The following is a 19,312-nucleotide window of genomic DNA, read 5'->3' on the forward strand; positions in this document are numbered from 1 at the left end:
CAATGTTGAAATAGTGAAAGTCTTGGCCAGCACTCCTTTAAAGGGAGGGCCAGTGATAAAAGTAATAAAGCTAATAAGATGTAAGAGAATGGATTTTAAAGATGGTTAGCGCTCCTTTAAAGTTCTTTAAAATTTCAAAAAGGTGGAAAAAGAAAACTAAAAGAGAGCTAGAGAGAGAATTAATGCATTGGTGCCCCCTGCTGGCAAACATGCAATTATTAAAGTTTATCACCCCCATTTAAAAACAGACCGTTACATTTGAAAGCATCTTTGATCACCTATTTCGTTTTCCAACTTCCTTTGCAATTCAAAAACTAGTACAGTGAAGCGCACTTCAGACCACTCAATTCTGGTTGCTTTCAACAAAAAGCACGAATATAAAAGGTAAGAAAAAGGATTCAAAATCCTAGTTAGCGCGCTGTAACATGCATCGCTTTGTGCGTGCATTTGGCGTTTAAATTTCCAAAACTAAACAGAAAACACGTATTAAAAAACGTATTTCCCCAAAAGGCAGGATCCATCCAGACATCTGTTTTGCATTTTCATTGTTCTTCATAAAAGGCAGTACCATGAAGACAGTTTCGCTTTTCAAAATTTTTGAAACAAGCTTGCTCTGTGCTGGTGGAGCAGAGAAAGACAAAGGGAGGCTCTTATACTCTCTGAGCAGCCTCCCTCTGTGCTGGTGAAATCTTCCAAAGGAATTCCCCAAAAGCGATTTAGCCCGCGGTTGCCATGACAACCATTACATTTGTTTTCGAGTTACAATGTTCAACCAACCTGCAATGAAATGCTTGATCTGGACTTGGGAGTATAGTTTACCACGGTAAATTCGCACAGAAACTTTGAAAATGTTCCACGCTTTGTCCGTAGAAACTATGGATTTACCATAGTTTCCATGGTTTGCCATGTTTTTAGTTTGCGTTACCATACCTCCCTGTGTTTAGCTGTGCTTACCTATGCATTAATGTGCTTTTACTGTGCTTTATTACAATTTGCTGTGCTTTTACTGTGGGGAAACTTGTATAAGGGTTCATTCACCATAGTTTGTATTTTTCATATGCTTTACTGTACATCTCTGTGCTTAGCGGTGCTTTCCTGTGACTCCCTGTGCTTTGCCATGCTTTCTCTGTGCTTTATTACACTTTACTATGCTTTTACTACTTTTTTTGTTCTAGCTTATCTAGACAATGCAGAGTGCACAATGTTGGTACAAGCACAGAAAATGCATACAGGGGGCGCTGCTGAAGCCCAAGTGGTTACCTGGAAAAGGGGGGAGCAGACAAGTATAGGGTCCTCTCTGGTTCTCAGAGGAGAATCTCTCCTGCAGTTTCTCATTGAAGGTGAAGAATCTTCTGTAGCGCCGGTATATTAAGTACTTGCTCGCTCCTTTGGTTTTCACCTCAATGACAAACTCCTGCAGAGAGAAGAACCGATGCTGAGAAACTGCTCCAAGCATGTGTGAACTCCACATCAGACCCCTGCAATGAACTGTAAGGGAAACTGCACTCCATCTAATACAGCCAAAAGTTTAGCATCACCCTATAGAATGAACTAATGTTGCTTCATAACGTCGAATGAAACCTGCTGAATTATGTTACGTTAACATATTGAATTACACACCGCTTACTGTTTTCCATATACTTTACGGAAAACTGCCAAATTAAGAAATGTGACATTTCGAAATCAAACATGAAATACTGTACTGCTAGTACGGCTTCTGGCAGTCTTTTGCAATATCATTTTGTAGTTTTTGTTATTACATGATGCTAAATAAAATATCAAAATGATGTTCATATATATATATATATATATATATATATATATATATATATAAATAATGTCTCAAGCCTAAAATTTAGGTGATGCTAAACTTTTGTCCATAGCTGTACATTAAAGTAATTGTACCCAACACAATATTTTCAGTCCTCTTACCTGTTTGGTCTTCTCTTAGCTAAATAGGTCTCAACTGTGCAGTTTTGAAAGAAACACATTTTATAGCAAACTTTTTTTTTTTTTCATTTTAAACCATAATATCTGGTAGTACTCTTAGTTTATCTGCCTTAGTCCCAGGTACTCAGGTATCATTTCACCTCAGCAGTGTCTGGTTTGTGCTTTTAACCTCATCTCTGACAGGGGATAGAATCTGTAACAACTGTGCATCACATAACACTGAACATAAGGACACAAGAAAAGTTTGGGAATGAGAAAAGGCCATTCGGCCCATCAAGACTCATCCCTTGTTAGCACACCATTCTGCCCAACTGGGGTGGATCTAATTTAAAAGCACAGAATCTAATCTTTTTAAATGTTGCCAGTGTGTTAGATCTTACTACAGCCATCTGTCATGAATCCGCCCATCACATATCCATCCTAATCGTTTATCCACCATGATCAACTTCTTCAGCAACGTTAGATTATTATTGAACAGAGATTAGTTCAGACTGTAGATCCCACCAAAGTTTTCATCCACTGTGTTGTAGGTACTCCGTGCGCTGCCATTGCTGGTAGTGTCACGTGAGCTGTTCAGTGTGTTGATATGTAAAGAAATCCTGTTCGCCTGCGGGGTGTATCAACTTCAACCTCCGTCTCGATCTCCTGCCTGTCACTCAGCAGCGAATGCACACACCCACACGGCAGACAAGCATTAATACACTGAATCTTTCGAAACAAGAGATTTAGGGGAGCTCCCTAATAAAAGTTGAATCTCAAAACAATAACTGTGTGACTACATTAATTGTCACAGCTGTGTATAACAGTATTTAAAACAGGATTCATTTATAGACTTTTTACATATCCGCCCTTACTCTGGTCCCACCGCAGTCGGATACGCGACGGATCGCTGTGCTTCACATATTAGGCTATTCCATGTATTGTAAAAGTGCTTGCTACCTGTTGTAAACTTCCTTTCACTGCCCATTACATAAGCGCCAGCACAGTGCACAGGCTGGCATTGCCAGAAAAGCAAAGGAAAAGTGATCACTTCTAGGGTTCAGGTACACTAGCTGCTGCTGTACAAAGTAGTGACCATTAACGTGCGAGACTCACATAGTATGCAGAGAATCCCGTCCTCTCTTCGATGTCTGCAATGGCAGCAGAGATGGGAATGTCATTGGGCAGCTGATCAAAGTCACTGCAGAGAAACAAGAAACACAATGAGACTCTTTCAGGGAACAGCGCGCCAGAGAGCACACTTTGGTGCCTTACTTTTTACAATATACAGCAGGTAAAAACTCATTAAATATTTACAGATTCACCTGTGCAGAGTTCTCTGCAAATGGAACTAAACTAGACATGGAAGGGTTATAATGGACGTTGTTGAGAGTACACAAAGGAGGGTTGGAGGACATGAACGTCTGTGTTGTGGTAACATCGGCACGAGTAGAAGTGAACAGACCACGGCTGAAATCTGTGGTCCATTTAACACTATGAGTGCTGATATAACCACCACACAGTCCTATAACTATTATATCATGTTTTATTATTAATACACATGTTAAAAATCCAGCTCTATTTGTTTTATAACTGTTACCAACCGTGATTTAGTCCATTGTCAATGTCATTAAAAAAAGGACAGGGTTGATGAAGAGAATGCTCTTTTGGCTTGCTGTTTATTTTTTTGTAAAGCGCCCTGGGATGCTTGCACATGAAAGGCGCTATATAAATGAAATCGGTATTGTATGCTATAGTGTAATGACTTTTCAAGGGGGGGGGGGGGGGGGTTGTTTAGAATTGTTTCTCACAGTTATTACATAAAGTAAAGTGCGACAGAGATTTGTTACAGTTGTTCTGAACCAGTCTTACAAAAACAAGGTGTGACTACCTTGTGACCGGAAAGATTTCAAATCTGCTAAACAGCATACTGGGGACTGATTTAAAGGTGGCGCTCACATTAAAAAATGATTTAGAAAAATGACCTACAGTGGCTCTCAAAAGTATTCACCCCGCCTTGGACTTTTCCCCATTTTATTGTGTCACAACATGGAATCAAAATGGATTTAATTAAGAGTTTTTGCCACTGATCAACATAAAAATAGTCCATAATGTCAAAGTGAAAAATAAAATCTACAAATTGTTCTAAATTAATTACAAATATAAAACAGAAAATAATTGATTTTCTGCATAGGATTTGGGCCTATATAGGATTTGATACACATGGGGAAAAAATTAGACTGTAACGACAGACACGTTTATTACTGTCAATATACCACTATGGTAGTTCCATTCAAGGTAAAACAACTGTCATGGGAAATATAGCATACTTTGCCACCACTTGTAGGCAAAATTTCCATCTAGACCATTTAAGGGTAAAAAGAAAAAATGTTCTGCATTTCCTATAATTGTATTTATTTATTTAGTGTGCCTGCAATCCTGCCATGTTTTGTTTATTCATTGAACTGGCATTTTATGATCTATGACCTCTGCACTGAAACACTTACATGGCGCAGTAATAGCTTTACCGTGTACACTGTGTGTGTGTGTGTGTGTGTGTGTGTGTGTTACTGCTAGGGTTGCCATCCGTTCTGGTTTTGCCTGGATTGTTCTCTTTTTGAGGCGGCTGTCCTGGGAAATCTGTAAGACTTCCCAGGACATAAAATGTCAAAGTATAGGATTTATTTATTTATTTATTTATTTTTGTACAAAATGACTCTGGTGTCCCGTTTTTCTTGTAAGTCAGAGGTGGGAACCCTAGTTACTACACTTGTAGTACTTCATACCACAGTAAACTGTAACACGGTGACGATGGTTTGTTGCCATGATTTCTTTCAATTATTATTATTATTATTATTATTATTATTATTATTATTATTATTATGTTCTGTGTGTCTGCTCCAGTTTCAGTGTGTGTACTTAACAATAAAAACCTTGAAAGTGAATGTGCTGGATTTCTTTTAGAGTTCGCTGAGTTCTTTACAAAAACTGAGCCTTAAATGTAAAAGTACTATAAATACATACATACATAAATAAATAAATACATAAATAAATAGACTGTAATGAGTATACGCGGTAGACCACCCGCCCCACGCACTCACACTCACCTTTCATCTCGAAGTTGTCGAGGAAGAGACATCTTTCTGACAGCAAAACAAGAGAACAAGCTAGAGCAGTTAAGCAATTAAGACAACACTGGTGCTGAAATGCACAAAGCAGTGCCGTCTGTGCGACTCTGCTTCAAAAACAAATCGGGAAGTGAAAGTTGCACAAAGCAGGGAGGGCACTGCGGTTGTGAAAAACATCTGCTTGGAAAAAGTCGTTCGTTGTGGTCGCTGTCTTGCTTGGGTGTATTTTGTGCAACATTTAACACATTTAAAAAAAAAAAAGGAAACAGAAAATCCAATTTGAAGTTGCATGCTTAATTTCGTTTGCAATTATCAGCCTTGCAAAATACGGGTTTAAACAGTCTTTAAAGCGATAATGTCAAAAGATAACATTGACAGAACATTACCCAAGCACTTCCCCTTTTTTGTTTTAAATTGTAACCGTGGTTAAGCAAATTGGGAACAAGAGCTAATGTAATGTCAATGCTCTCCATTTCACTCGCAATCATGTCTGCAACACAAACGATACTGGAGTCGTGGAAAGAGAGACTACTACCATTGGCAGACAGTACGGACGCAATATTTGTTTTCATCTATTAATTTGTTATGGCTATTAAATCTTGAAAGATTTGTATACGACTGCTTCATATCAGAGTATGCCAGGAAAACACACATCCCAGATTGCTGTAACAAAACTGTGATTAAAAACAACCAGGTTGCAATGCTGGTAGGGCAGCAGTGTGGAGTAGTGGTTAGGGCTCTGGACTCTTGACCGGAGGGTTGTGGGTTCAATCCCCAGTGGTGGACACTGCTGTTGTACCCTTGAGCAAGGTACTTTACCTAGATTGCTCCAGTACAAACCCAACTGTATAAATGGGTAATTGTATGTAAAATAATGTGATATCTGCATAATGTGAAATAATGCATAATGTGATATCTTGTAACAATTGTAAGTCGCCCTGGATAAGGGCGTCTGCTAAGAAATAAATAATAATAATAATAATAATAAATGCTGGCAGAGGCATTTCACCAGAACTATTGTACTGTGATTGTAATTAGAAAATTGAGTGGGAGCAAACTCATTGGCTAGCTTGACTCAAGCACTGACTCACCCAATCATTTTGTGAGGGTGGGTAGTGTGGGGGCTGTTTATAGGCACAGTAACAGGGAGTTCAAATATGGTTCAGAATCTGCAGGCTGTTAAACTATTTCGCCTCGTGCTTTTTTTTTTTTTTTTTTTTTTTTGTAACCTCTGGGGGCGCACTGTGATCGGCCTCATTTAAAACAGCCTGTTACATGAGTCAGAATGGCATGCCTTTAAAAGCTGTTACAATGTTGACAGAGTATCAGTAACTCTCTCTCTTAGTCATTTATTGACATAAATCTGCCGACCTCCGAATCTGATTTCACCTTTGTACTTTTACCACATTCTGTCGAATTGTCTGCCAAGATGTATTATTATTACCTTGCTATAGTGTTTGTTCAGCATATCTGCCACCTCTGTAAATACAAATTGAAAGCTCTCAGTTTAGGTAAACCGTTTACCATGACCTACTGCACGCCCATTCTTCCATGTATAACTGTTAGAGCGGTACACACAGAAATGGGGAGGCAGGAAAAAGGCAGAGGGCTTGGGGTCGTTTAGTAAAGTGTTTAAGGAACCACCTTGTTTGGTTTTTAAAAGACCACCTAACTTAAAAGATCTTTAGTCAAGTCAGATTTACCTCCTATTGCACACAGAACATTCCTCAACGAAATCCCTGATGGTAACTATACATGTGGTCAATGTGCACAGTGCCATTTTACTTACAAATGTATCTTCTTTATCAATTCGGTTACTGGTAGGTACATCAACAGTTAATGTCATCTATATGCTTAAATGCCCATGTGGTTTAGTGTATGTCGGGAAAACAAAGAGATGTTTAAAGACCAGAATTAGCGAACATAGGAGTAGCATTAGGACAAAGGATATGAAAAATCCAGTAGCTGTACATTTCCTAAAAGAAAACCGTTATATATCCTCTCTAAAGTATATTGGTATTGAAAGAGCACATTTCCCTCATAGAGGAGGAAATGTCGACACAGAATAATAATTAACAATCACCCTGTACTTAACAATTTTTGGATTGTGTATAAACTGCTTGATTTTTTTTTTTCACTTCGTAACAATTGTTGCTATATAAGTATAATTGTGTAGAGTTATTTTTTTAAACATATATGCTTGTTATAATGTCTTCACACAATGTGTTTGATGTATGTGGAGATGATTTGCTAATTTAGATACTTAATGTGACGTTTTACGTAATTGGCAACGATGTAATTGGCTTTTTTTGAGGAATTTGTTAATTGATGCTATTATCTTTTACTCATATAGTTATTGACTATAATTATTTAACCAATTGTATATATTCTGTGGTGTTTGTTATGTTCTTTGTCCTGATGAAGATCTCTTGCAGACCGAAACGTTGGTCTTGGATATAATAAAATACAAACACTTTGGGGCATAATATATAAGTGTGCAGGTACTATGTTTGTTCAACTCTGGTCCCATTAAACCCCCCAGCAACAGTAGAATCATATTATTGTATTCTGACTCACAAAACTATTATTATTATTATTATTATTTATTTATTTGGCAGATGCCTTTATGCAAGGTGACTTGTAGATGTTACTGGGCAGTGCTGTACAGGGTTACAATGCAAGATAACTGTTTAAATACAGTATACTACTAAAATGCAATATGAACTAGGATGCAACACTTTAGGATTACAACACCTTATATCTACAATGACATATTCGTAGTGCAATAGTGCAAGGATAGTGCATCAGCTGAGGATCCAGTAACATGCTTAGGTCAGGCAAGTCCAGTAGTAGCAGCAGGAGGGGTAGATGATCAAGACATCTACAGTGCAGTCTTAACAGGTTTTACCCCAATTCAGCTGTTAAATGCATTTTCCCCACTAGCCAACAGAGAGAAGAAACCAGTAGCCCATCATAGTTTATTCTAATAAACGTAACTGTTACACACTGCCAGCATATGTTTAAAATGTACTGTATACAACATGAATAGAGCATTTAGAGTTGAAGACCACATCAACAACATACTTTGCATACAATATTTTTAAAGCAAAGTTGTAAGGCAGGAGAAAGAGACAAACATGCATTGTCTTGCATTTTAGACAATTTTTTGTTTTTGTTTTATTTAACATTATTATATTATAATGCTACACAACTATATATATATCATTTTTTTTGTTCACTTTGAAATGGAGAAGGCACTGCCTCCCTTGCCTCCTTTAAGGAGCCTCCACTCGTACACAGTAAGTATATACCAAGACTCTTGTGCTTTTACAAAAGAATGTCCTTACCAAGTTTTATCACACATGCATAAGAGTTTTTCCAGACATCTGTAATAATGTAAGAGTGACATATGGATGGATAGATGGACAAACCAAGACCTCATGTATCCAAAGTGATATTCTCAATAATTTACAGTGAGTGAGTCAGACACTGAGCGAGTCATGCAGTGAGTGAGTCATGCAGTGTGAGTGAGTCAGACAGTGAGTGAGTCATGCATTGAGTGAGTCATGCAGTGAGTGAGTCATACAGTGAGTGAGTCAGACAGTAAGTGAGTCATACAGTCAGGTGAGTCATGCATTGAGTGAGTCAGACAGTGAGTGCGTCATACAGTCAGGTGAATCATGCATTGAGTGAGTCATGCAGTGAGTGAGTCATACAGTTGGGGGTCATGCAGTCAGGTGAGATACAGTCAGGTGTCATGCAGTTGGATGTCATGCAGTCGAGTGAGTCATGTTTACAAGGGTATACATGCATAGTTTAACCATGGGGAAAGCATGGGGGACAACTGCAACAATACGTGGTTAACTTGTATAAGGGTACTGGCCTGTACAAGGCAATGAAGCTACAGTCGTCTTGTATTGCTAAGACTGTACAGAAGGGAGGACTGGTTCTAGCTACACTGTGGTGGCGATGTTCATACATACAGTACATGCCTATAAGAGATCAGGTTACTCTTCCTCGCTCTTTGTAGGATTGAGTCATTATGCACCTGTTACTCATTTTAACAGCACATCTGCTGGCTTAAGCTCCGAGCATGTGTGGTATGCGAGTCCTCTAAGCCACACGCACTGGCTCACAGGCTCCCACTTTCACTGTTCCCTGAACTGCTGAGAAGGGGAAATTCAATCACAGCTCCCTCCCCAGAGTGCAGAGCAGAGCAATTCTACCTGCTATCCCAATAGCTGACACTAAGAGGGGCTAGTGAGCTGCATCACTTCCAGAGAGTAGCGAGTTCTGCATTCCATTTCCAAGTCGACCGCCTCACTCCTTTTCAGAATGAAACCTGCCTCTTTATTGCTCTTGGCATTACTTGTGGTCATCAAAGCTTTCATTTATTAGTCAAGTGGTGGCACTGGGTACCTTTTCACTGCTGTTCTGTAATTTCTATACAGTGCTGTGAGTAAAGATTGTTTTCCACTGGCCCTTTGATTTTCAAACACACTATGTTAACAGTATGATATTTATAAAAGACATGTTACAAGAAGAAGACCAGCACTCACTCACATCTTTTAAAAAAAGATGACTTTATTTCTTCATTTTAAATTCTCTAGCCGCAACACGTTTGTGCTTGCGGGTCTGCCGTTTAAGAAAAAAAAAAAAAGAAATTCAAATGAAGGAATAAATAAAGTCATCTTTTTTGTGAAGTGAGTGCTGGTCTTCTTCTTGTAACATCTACTATTCCTCTTTGACTAGAGCACCCAAGTGAAAGTTGTGAACTGAGACTACAAGCGTTCTCTGGAGTTAAGCAAGCCCATTGATCATGTATTGAGCATATTTATAAAAGACATGAAATGTGAAGCCGGTGTTTTTCCTGCAAAGGCAGGAGGAACACCATGTTGTGTTCCTTCCCCCTGTATTCGTGCTAAGTGTTACAATAGCCCTGTGAGAGCCAGGTGGGCTGGTGTTTGATTAGAGCGGTTCAGGGTGCTTCAGTACATCACTATAGATGAGTACGCACTTGGAGACACTGGAAACAACCAGTCGATTAGTTTTTCAGACAGAATAAAAAAAGCACTCTGGAATCTACTAGCAGCAGCTACATTTATAATTCCACTGAGAGTGTAGATCGGCTCACATGTGGAAGTGAACCGACAACTCCAAGCGAGCGTCTTAACCACAATGCAACAGAGCCAGGTAAATAATGCTAACCTTGTCAAACTCCTGGGGAGCTGCTCCTTCTCCCATTACACCAGCGCTCCTCAGCTGCAGTAAATAAGTAGTAGGAAATGAAGGCAGAACTATAAGAACTACTGTATAAATGTATCTGTTTCTACTCACATTCTCATTTTGAGAACTTGCTCTTAATCAATTAATCAGTCAATCAAGCAATACTATATAGCGTCTTTCATGCAGAAAAAGTGTATCAAAGCGTTGTACCGGACAAAACAGAAGAAAATATAAATACAATTCATGTGGATAGAAATGAAAGCAAAACAGAGTTTAGAATTCAGTTTTAAAAAAAAGCTAATATAAAAACTATAAGAGACTAAGAAAGCCGAGTAGGCCGATGCTTTCAACAGTGTAATGTATCTGGTTCTACTTGAGTGGAGCTTGCAATTCCTCAGGCAGTTCACTGCTAACTGTAAACACTCAATCATAGACTCTGACGTATGACTAGAAGGGCCCAAAGTTCAAAGACAGATCTTCTAAGATGAGTCTCTTACATTATAGAAGTTTACAACATGGATTGTTGCAGTTTCCCCACATGCATTTACCATAGTTTACCTGGTCTGCCATCTTTTTAACTATGCTTTACCATACATTGCTGTTCTTTACAATGCTTACTTATGCTTTACATTGTTTTTGCAATGCTTTATTATACTATGCTTTTATGGGAAACTTTCAGTGGGGTAAAACATACAGAACAGTACAAATCTAGCAGGGAACTGCTTTACTTACTGGAAGAAGCCGTTCATGTACTGCTTTAGGTTACATCTTGTTCATTTAGTATTGTTAGACTGGTGTGACTCCTTTTAATGGGCATTTGCCTTCGATGAGCTGCAAAACACAGCCCTGCATCAAACCCATAGCACTGATGAATGCATTAGCGGGAACATTTGTTTTAGCTCAAGCGTGTTATCACACTGCTAGTAATCTGTTGCAGTACAGCACAGTACTATAGTGCCATAGACAGACAGCGATACAGTCCAACACAGACAGCGAGAAGCAGAGTGGTAATAGAATCTGTAATGTGCAAGATTTGTTCAGTATGTTGCCATTTCTGATAATTTTATGGATCTGCTAATGAAGCAGATCCATGCTTGGGTAGATAGTGCCGGTCCATGCTTGGGTAGATAGTGCAGGTCCATGCTTGGGTACATAGTGCAGGTCCATGCTTGGGTTAATGGAGCTGTTATAATTAGGAGCAGGTAGATGGAGGAGGGCTAGATAGGGGGTTTGTAGATATAATACTGTAGGCCCAGGCTATGTTAAAGACCTTTACACAGGCAACAGGAGTGTTAAGTGTAGGATATGCAGATTGTGCTGAACTTGTATAATTTTCAGCCTGTGGCGTGTCGTCTCAAGACTCACTGTAGCTAATTTTAACCACAAGCCTCTGAGATGGAGAAATTTGAGCCTGGGTGCCCCTGCCAAGAAAACACCCCCCCCCCCCACATACACACACACACACACACACACACACACACACACACACACTCACGCACACACACTCACATGCACACACACACACACACACACACTCACACACACTCACACTCACACGCACACACACACACACACACACACACACACACACACACACACACACACACACACACACACACCCACGCACACGCACGAACATGCACACACACGCACACTTACACACAGAGAGACATGCATACAGATGGATTCACACAAAAATCAGACCCGCATAGAGACACACCTACAGACAGATACCCAGAGACTGAAAGAATAATTCATTATTACGTAATAATTAAATTAAATAATTGATGATGAAGGATGATTACTAGGAATTACATGAAAGTGTCTGGAGAGGAATTGTTTTTAATTATTTGTTGTAACATTAAATAGGAAATCTTATAAATGACTTATTTTCAAATAAAAATCCATACAGTAGCATTATATCATAGTTGGTATTGCTTTGCATGACAAATAATATACCTTTTTCCTGCTCTTTTGCACTTGTTCAAAATAAGACAGAAAGGCAGACAGACAGACAGACAGACAGATGCTCGCAGGAAGGACACCTTAGACCTCTCGTCTCACAGCTCACTTGACCTTCTCCCTTGCACGCGTGGAGCAATGAGTCTGGTTACATCGTCAGCAAATCAAGAACTGAAAGGGCCTTACCTCCCCCAGCAGACTACAACATCTGATCTAGGGGGATCGGAGAAAGATACAGTCTCTGTGCTACCAGCTTACCTTCACTGGAAGGAAAAGCTGTTCATTTAGGCTTTGAGGGAGTTCAGTCTCCATGCCTCAGGCCTGCCCTGGACGAGGGAGCACCCTTTCTCTTAGGGAGTGAGGGAGTGAGCAGTTCAGTTTCTTTGCCTCAAGCCTGCCCTGGACTGGAGTGAACACCCTTTCTCTTTGGGGGTGAAGGAGGGAGGGAGGGAGCAGGTCAATCTCTATGCCTCATTCCAGCACTGGACAGGAGGTTGCATCCTTTTTCTTAGGGGGGTGAGGGAGGAAGCAGTTCAGTCTCCATGCCTCAAGCCTCCCCTGGATTAAAGGGTGCCCCCTTTCTCTTTGAGGGTGTGGGTGGGAAGCAGGGAGGGAGCTGTTCAGTCTCTATACCTCATATCAACACTGGACTGGAGGGAGCACCATTTGTCTTTGGGGGGAGGGTGTCTATTGTCATCTATATACTATCAGGCAGATAATCGCTAAGATAATAGTCCCACTGCCTAGATGGCAATAACTTTCCAACATGTGACAAGTGGAAAAATTTATAGGGAGGCGAAAGCTCACCTAGAATAACTGTGTAAATCACTTTAATTGACACTGGCTCTGAGAATCTACAAAGTGGGGGTCCTGGACAGGTGGTTAAGACAGGGAAACACAGAGAATCACATGAGGAGAGTGGGGGGAGGGGGGGGGGAGGGAATCCCACACTATCACGAGCAGGGAAAGCAACTGGATGCAGAAGAAAACTTTTTCAGTAGCGTGATTATTGTAAGAATAATGTAATCAACAGGGTGACGGACAAGTGGTTCAAAACTAGGCAGCTGGTTCTCTAGAGATATGCAGACTCTAAAGAGTGCCGTGCCTACCTACACGTTCAGCCATCACAATAGCCCCTGGCAGGGAGATGCATCCCCTGGGAGGGCACATCAGTGTCTTCCTGGGGGAAGGATCGATTTGCCTGCCCTGGACTGGAAGGAGCACACTTTCTCTTAGTTCGGTGAGGGAGGGAGCAGTTCAGTCTCCATGCCTCAAGCCTACCCTGGACTGGAGTGAACACCCTTTCTCTTTGGGGTGAAGGAGGGAGGGAGGGAGCAGTTCAGTCTCCATGCCTCAAGCCTCCCCTGGATTAAAGGGTGCCCCCTTTCTCTTTGGGAGTGTGGGTGGGAGGGAGCTGTTCAGTCTCTATACCTCATATCAACACTGGACTGGAACACTTTCTCTTATGGGGGTCAAACAGGGAGCACTTCGGTCTCTTAGTTGAGTGAAGGAGGGAGAGCAGTTCAGTCTCCATGCCTCAAGCCTGCCCTGGACTGGAAGGAGCACTCTTTTTCTTAGAAGGTGAGGAGTAGTTCAGTCTCCACGCTATGGAGAGGGCAGTTGGTTTAAAGTTTCAGCCCTGCCCAGGACCTGTCAGTCTAACTGGACTCTATTTGCTGTACACAACACCGACTCCCCTGTTGTAAAGGCACACCTGTAGGGAGCAGTTTGACAACTAATTAGACTGGGTGCAAACATGCTGTCAGCTCACATGCACAACGTACAGCACAGCTGGAGGAACAAGGACCTCTGGTGTACTTCCTATCGCAGTTCACCATATGTGCACGAATACTGTTACCTATAGACATGAATCCCTTGGCCATTAGCCAAAGCTGGTTACCCAAACCCTGCTGCCCCGGCCCCCCCTGTTATTAATACCCTGTGTTGTGACGGGTCTCTGGAAATGTGGGGAATGTCTAGAATGCTGGTTGAGGAGATCCCAAGTGTCAAATGGTAGCACCCAACAAATCAATCATGGAGCTAATTAGCTGAATAATAAGACCTGTCCGCAACTGGAGACCAGGGTTCATACACTGGGCTCTGGTATGTTTAGGAAGGGAAAAAAAAAACATGCACATACCTTCCAAAACACCCCTTGGTACTGTGTTTTTGCATCGTATTATTTGTGCAGTTTTACCATGAGATATCACACACCCCCATGCAAGCGTCTTAACCACTATTCATATTAGCTGGGCTTGGCTGCATTTGTGGTTATAGAGCTTTTAATCTCATCTTACCTCATTAATGTAGCACACAACACTGCCCATTACAAATACTGTTGAGTAATGTTTTCTTCATACATAATGATGGCTCCATTTTTTTAATTTTTTTTTTACAGGGATCTACTGATATAATATTTAATCAGAAATTTGCTGTGGATGTGAACAACTGTCTGAATGACTTTTAAAAGCTGGTGAAATTAAAGTAATTGTGGCAAACATAATATTTCTTTAAATATTTTGCTAGAGAGGCCTCAAATGTGCAGTTTTGAAAGAAGCACATGTTTTTATCAAACATGAATTCTGAGTGAGTACAGACTGCACCTGATACACTGCACAATAAAATACATGTGAGTACAGACTGCACCTGATACACTGTAGTGTTAGAAAGTGGTACATGTGGTATGCGTACCAAAAATCGACCCATGTAATGTCAGAAAGTGGTACGGTGTCACATTGAAAGTGGCACGCTGTCAGATTTTGGTACCGGTGTAATCAATCGCTATCTGATGGGTGTTTTCCTGTTGTCAAACAGAGGTACATTTATCATTAATTATACATTCTTTTTTTACAAACTTAAACTGGAAACAGACAATCAATTTCCCTAAAAAGAAAAACAATTCATGACAAACAAAACAAGAAAATGAGAAGTTTAAATTTTAAAAATACGTAAAAGACAGAACATACATAACATACCAGATTTGATGGGGCGCTTCCCTGCTTTCTCAGCGGAAGTTGTTTAGGCACGAGCAAGCACGTACCTGAAAATAACACAACACCGGCTACCGGCCGTGACGAAACCAGAAAGGGTCAGGCTGTGTCAGGGGCCACTTTCTTTTGTCATTTCCATATTCAATATTATTATTTTTTTTATTTTTATTATTTATTTCTTAGCAGACGCCCTTATCCAGGGCGACTTACAATTGTTACAAGATATCACATTGTACATTATTTCACATTATACAGATATCACATTATTTTACATACAATTACCCATTTATACAGTTGGGTGTTTACTGGAGCAATCTAGGTAAAGTGTTTACTGGAGCAATCTAGGTAAAGTACCTTGCTCAAGGGTACAACAGCAGTGTCCCCTACTGGGGATTGAACCCACAACCCTCCGGTCAAGAGTCCAGAGCCCTAACCACTACTCCACACTGCTGCCCAATATTATGTTTGTCTATTTTATTTTTGTATTCAGTGTTATGATTGTGATGTTACTCTGCCTTCCAAGACCTAACAAAAATACTTATGAACTACTATGTATGAGCCAAGAATGTCTGAATCACTTGGCAGTTGGCACAACTGTCAAATTGTTTCTACTAAATTGGTTTGTGTTTTTCATGCAAGTTAGATCCACTTTTCCAATTGTGTCTATATGCTTGGTCCGGGCTAAGGTTGCCCTAATTGTTTTGTCACAGGCTCTTTATTCGAGCGGCCAGTGGGTCACAAGTAAAGGGGACAACAACAAGCTTTTAGTAGAGTTACAAAAGTCATTTATTGTGCAAATCGTGAAGGATAACGATACAGTACAAGTAGGTAGAGTGCCAAGTGGTTTCAGAGGGGTACCCAACACACACATTGAAACTCCAGCAAAGATAAACTTTGTTTAACATGATAGTGGTATTTAAGTGTGTAATATGAATAGTGAAATACATCGGAGTCCAGCTGCATGTAATCCCCAGATCAAATTTGATATAGCGCTATCTGAACTGCAGTATAAGCAATAATAATAATAATAATAATAATAATAATAATAATAATAATAATAATAATAATAATAATAATAATAATAATAATAATAATAATAAGCACAGTTTACAATAACACTAATACAGCCATACTTGATGGCAAGTTTATTTGTATTGTCCCTTAAGTAACAAGTGCTTAGAGGATGGTTGTGACACTAGAAGGAGCGTCCGAGTGACAGTCCCCTGTGACATGTTTGTTATAATTTGTGTGAAAAATGCATGCCAAGTTAGTAGGAATAACTGGGGAAACCTTGGCCCCCACCGCTTTGACAGTTGTGCCTTTGCTTGGTGCTGGCCAAGGTTGCCCCAGTTGTTTATTCAAACTTGGCTTATGTTTTTGATATCTCCACTTAAAATTACTTGTCTCTTTTGATACATTGAAAATGGGTTTTTGTTTCAGATATCACTTCTTTTTTTCACATAATAGATAGGTATAGTGTGTGTATATCGTATATCGGCAAGAGCATTCAAATGCAAATTTCACAGCATTCAAAGTTTGAATAATTTATCATTTTTTAATAGGTTTCAAACGCATGTCAGTAGTAAAGAAGCATCCACTTTTCCAAGACTTTATTGCTAGTTACTGATTTTGACTTTGGTTCAAAAGTATAAAAGCATCGCAATGAACATTGTATTTATTTGTACTTGGCTACAAACTTATATATGCATATCAATCGTAAAGTGAATGACATGAACATGGCAATGCTAGAAATCATGTGTTTTTTGCTAACTAAAGCATTAGATCTGTTGGTAAAAGGCCATGTACAGTACATGTCTTTGCATTTCTTGTCCATGGTTTGAGTTCAATAAGAGTATTTCCATGCACCCACTTTGTAGTGCCAAGCACTGAGAGGACACACACGTAGTGTCCTGAAGGGAATTCCCCTCCTTTGTGTATGATAATGGAAGATAGTTTGTAATTGCGTTTGTCCACATTAATTGTACTCTTGTGCACACCAGTAAAGTTGACATCTTGTCACTTTGTAATATTCCTGTTTGCTTCCTTCCAAAGCATAAGCTGGACTGCAAGCATTCTTCCTGCTGACTGAAGGACTTCACGTTTCATTAGTGTGAATTGTTGGCAGTGGCAACATCTGCCCACTTCTGCTCCATATGAATTAGTTGTTCCAAACACATGGAATGTCTACCATCAGGTTTATGCAAAGAGTAAACTTGCCCCACCTCTTGATTTGATGTGCAGTACTCACATTCTGTACCTAGTATGTCGTGTCTTATGGTGACTGAAAGCACATCAGATATTTGTGGGCAAGTTTGACACAATTTTGGTGAGAAACTCAACAACATCTTGCTGGTCAGCTCTACTCAAGAGTTATCCTAAGGAGTGACAAATGTCCACAGTACTGAGAGGTATAGTGGATGACAACTGATCATAGTTGGTAACAAAAGTCTTGAGGGCTTGTTGCCCACTCTGTTTTAAAAGTTGGCAGTGAAGAAGATATTGTAAAGTGGTGTTTGAAAAGCAGGAGGTGAGATTGGTGTTGCTCAAATCTCTGATTGGATGTGTTCCCTCATAACGTGGTAGCTTTTGCTGTTTTGACATACGAAATACAAACAATCTTTCACTATGGATCCCTTATACGTGTTGATCAGGGCAGTAAAGACCTCTCAGCCTGCTGTACTCTGCAACTGCTGCTTGAAGTGCACAGTGTCCATGCCAATAGATGAATGTCCTCCTAGCGGTTTGTATCTGGTTACAGGTGTCTACTGTAGACATGAGACAGGTTAAACTTCCATCTTTGTCATCTAAGTCTTTCATGTGTTGGATAATTTATTTCTTGCAGCTGTAAATATCTCCTCCCTTTATTGGTATCAGTCGTTTAGTCAAGATCAGTTTTGTTAGTGGCTCCGAGTCTGGCGCACCAGGTGACACACGCAATAGAAAACAATGCCAGGTAAAATGCAATAAAAATAAAACTTCTGATATCTGTGCCCAGTGTGAAAGAGCACACGACAAGTTGATAAGCGTTACATCTGTGTGGACTGTGCTAATATGGGGGCTACTTTGAAGTATGTTTCCCTGAACAATACACATAAGAACATAAGAAAGTTTACAAACGAGAGGAGGCCATTCAGCCCATCTTGCTCGTTTGGTTGTTATTATTATTATTATTATTATTATTTATTTCTTAGCTGACGCCCTTATCCAGGGCGACTTACAATTGTTACAAGATATCACATTATTTTTACATACAATTACCCATTTATACAGTTGGGTGTTTACTGGAGCAATCTAGGTAAAGTACCTTGCTCAAGGGTACAGCAGCAGTGTTCCCACCGGGATTTGAACCCACAACCCTCCGGTCAAGAGTCCAGAGCCCTATCCACTACTCCAACTTATTGATCCCAGAATCTCATCAAGCAGCTTCTTGAAGGATCCCAGGGTGTCAGCTTCAACAACATTATTGGGGAGTTGGTTCCAGACCCTCACAATTCTCTGTGTAACAATGTGCCTCCTATTTTCTGTTCTGTTTTATGTTCCTATTTTCTGGGAACTGAGTTATTTTCTTTTTATGTTATTTTTTTTTTTATAAATAATTACTTTGTTTTTACAGTTTTGTATGTACATATAGTAGTTTACACAATATTTTCTTTTCAAATGTTTATTTTATTATAGTTTTTCATTCTTTGAAGTCATGCGTTATATGTGATCATTTTGAAAATAAAGCCTTTTATGTTTATTTTTCCATTTAAATACAGTGTTTCTGCTATGCAAATGTTACAGATATGATGTTCATGAATATATCTTTTGAGTTGTATCTGAAAGTTTCTCTTTCATTTTCATATCGAAGCTGTTAAAATGTAGCCGTTAAAATGACTGCTGTTGGCAGTTCTAGGTAGTAACATAAACCCGACAGTTCTAGAGTTAAGTAGGACTATTCTTTTTTGAGGTATCCAAACAGAAATTTGTAGCAAGGGACTTAGTCATTCTTGGGCTTTTCTGTCACCACATCATGCCATGCAATGAAGTCATAGAGGTTCATGTCTTCCAGAGCCTCTGGACGTTTTGGATAGTACA

General features: G+C 39.8%; 2 protein-coding genes across 3 annotated transcripts in view; one reads left to right on the plus strand and one right to left on the minus strand.

Annotated features, from left to right (window-relative positions):
* The window catches only part of LOC117432603 (neutrophil cytosol factor 4), a 41,185-nt gene extending 35,961 nt beyond the window's left edge, over positions 1-5,224 (minus strand). Inside the window, exons 1-3 of one of the 2 annotated variants that reach the window (XM_059016444.1) lie at positions 5,037-5,224; positions 3,046-3,130; positions 1,261-1,414 (exon numbers count right to left, since the gene is read on the minus strand). In XM_059016444.1, coding sequence (XP_058872427.1) covers positions 1,261-1,414; positions 3,046-3,130; positions 5,037-5,068 — 271 coding nt within the window. In that variant the 5' untranslated portion in view covers positions 5,069-5,224. The remainder of the gene's footprint in view (positions 1-1,260; positions 1,415-3,045; positions 3,131-5,036) is intronic. The other variant, XM_034910931.2, reaches the window with a different exon arrangement.
* Positions 1-19,312, plus strand: part of LOC117432604 (parvalbumin alpha) — a 51,522-nt gene that overhangs the window by 14,276 nt on the left and 17,934 nt on the right. The window lies entirely within an intron of this gene.

Source organism: Acipenser ruthenus, chromosome 53, assembly GCF_902713425.1.
Source record: "Acipenser ruthenus chromosome 53, fAciRut3.2 maternal haplotype, whole genome shotgun sequence".
Lineage (NCBI taxonomy): Eukaryota > Metazoa > Chordata > Actinopteri > Acipenseriformes > Acipenseridae > Acipenser > Acipenser ruthenus.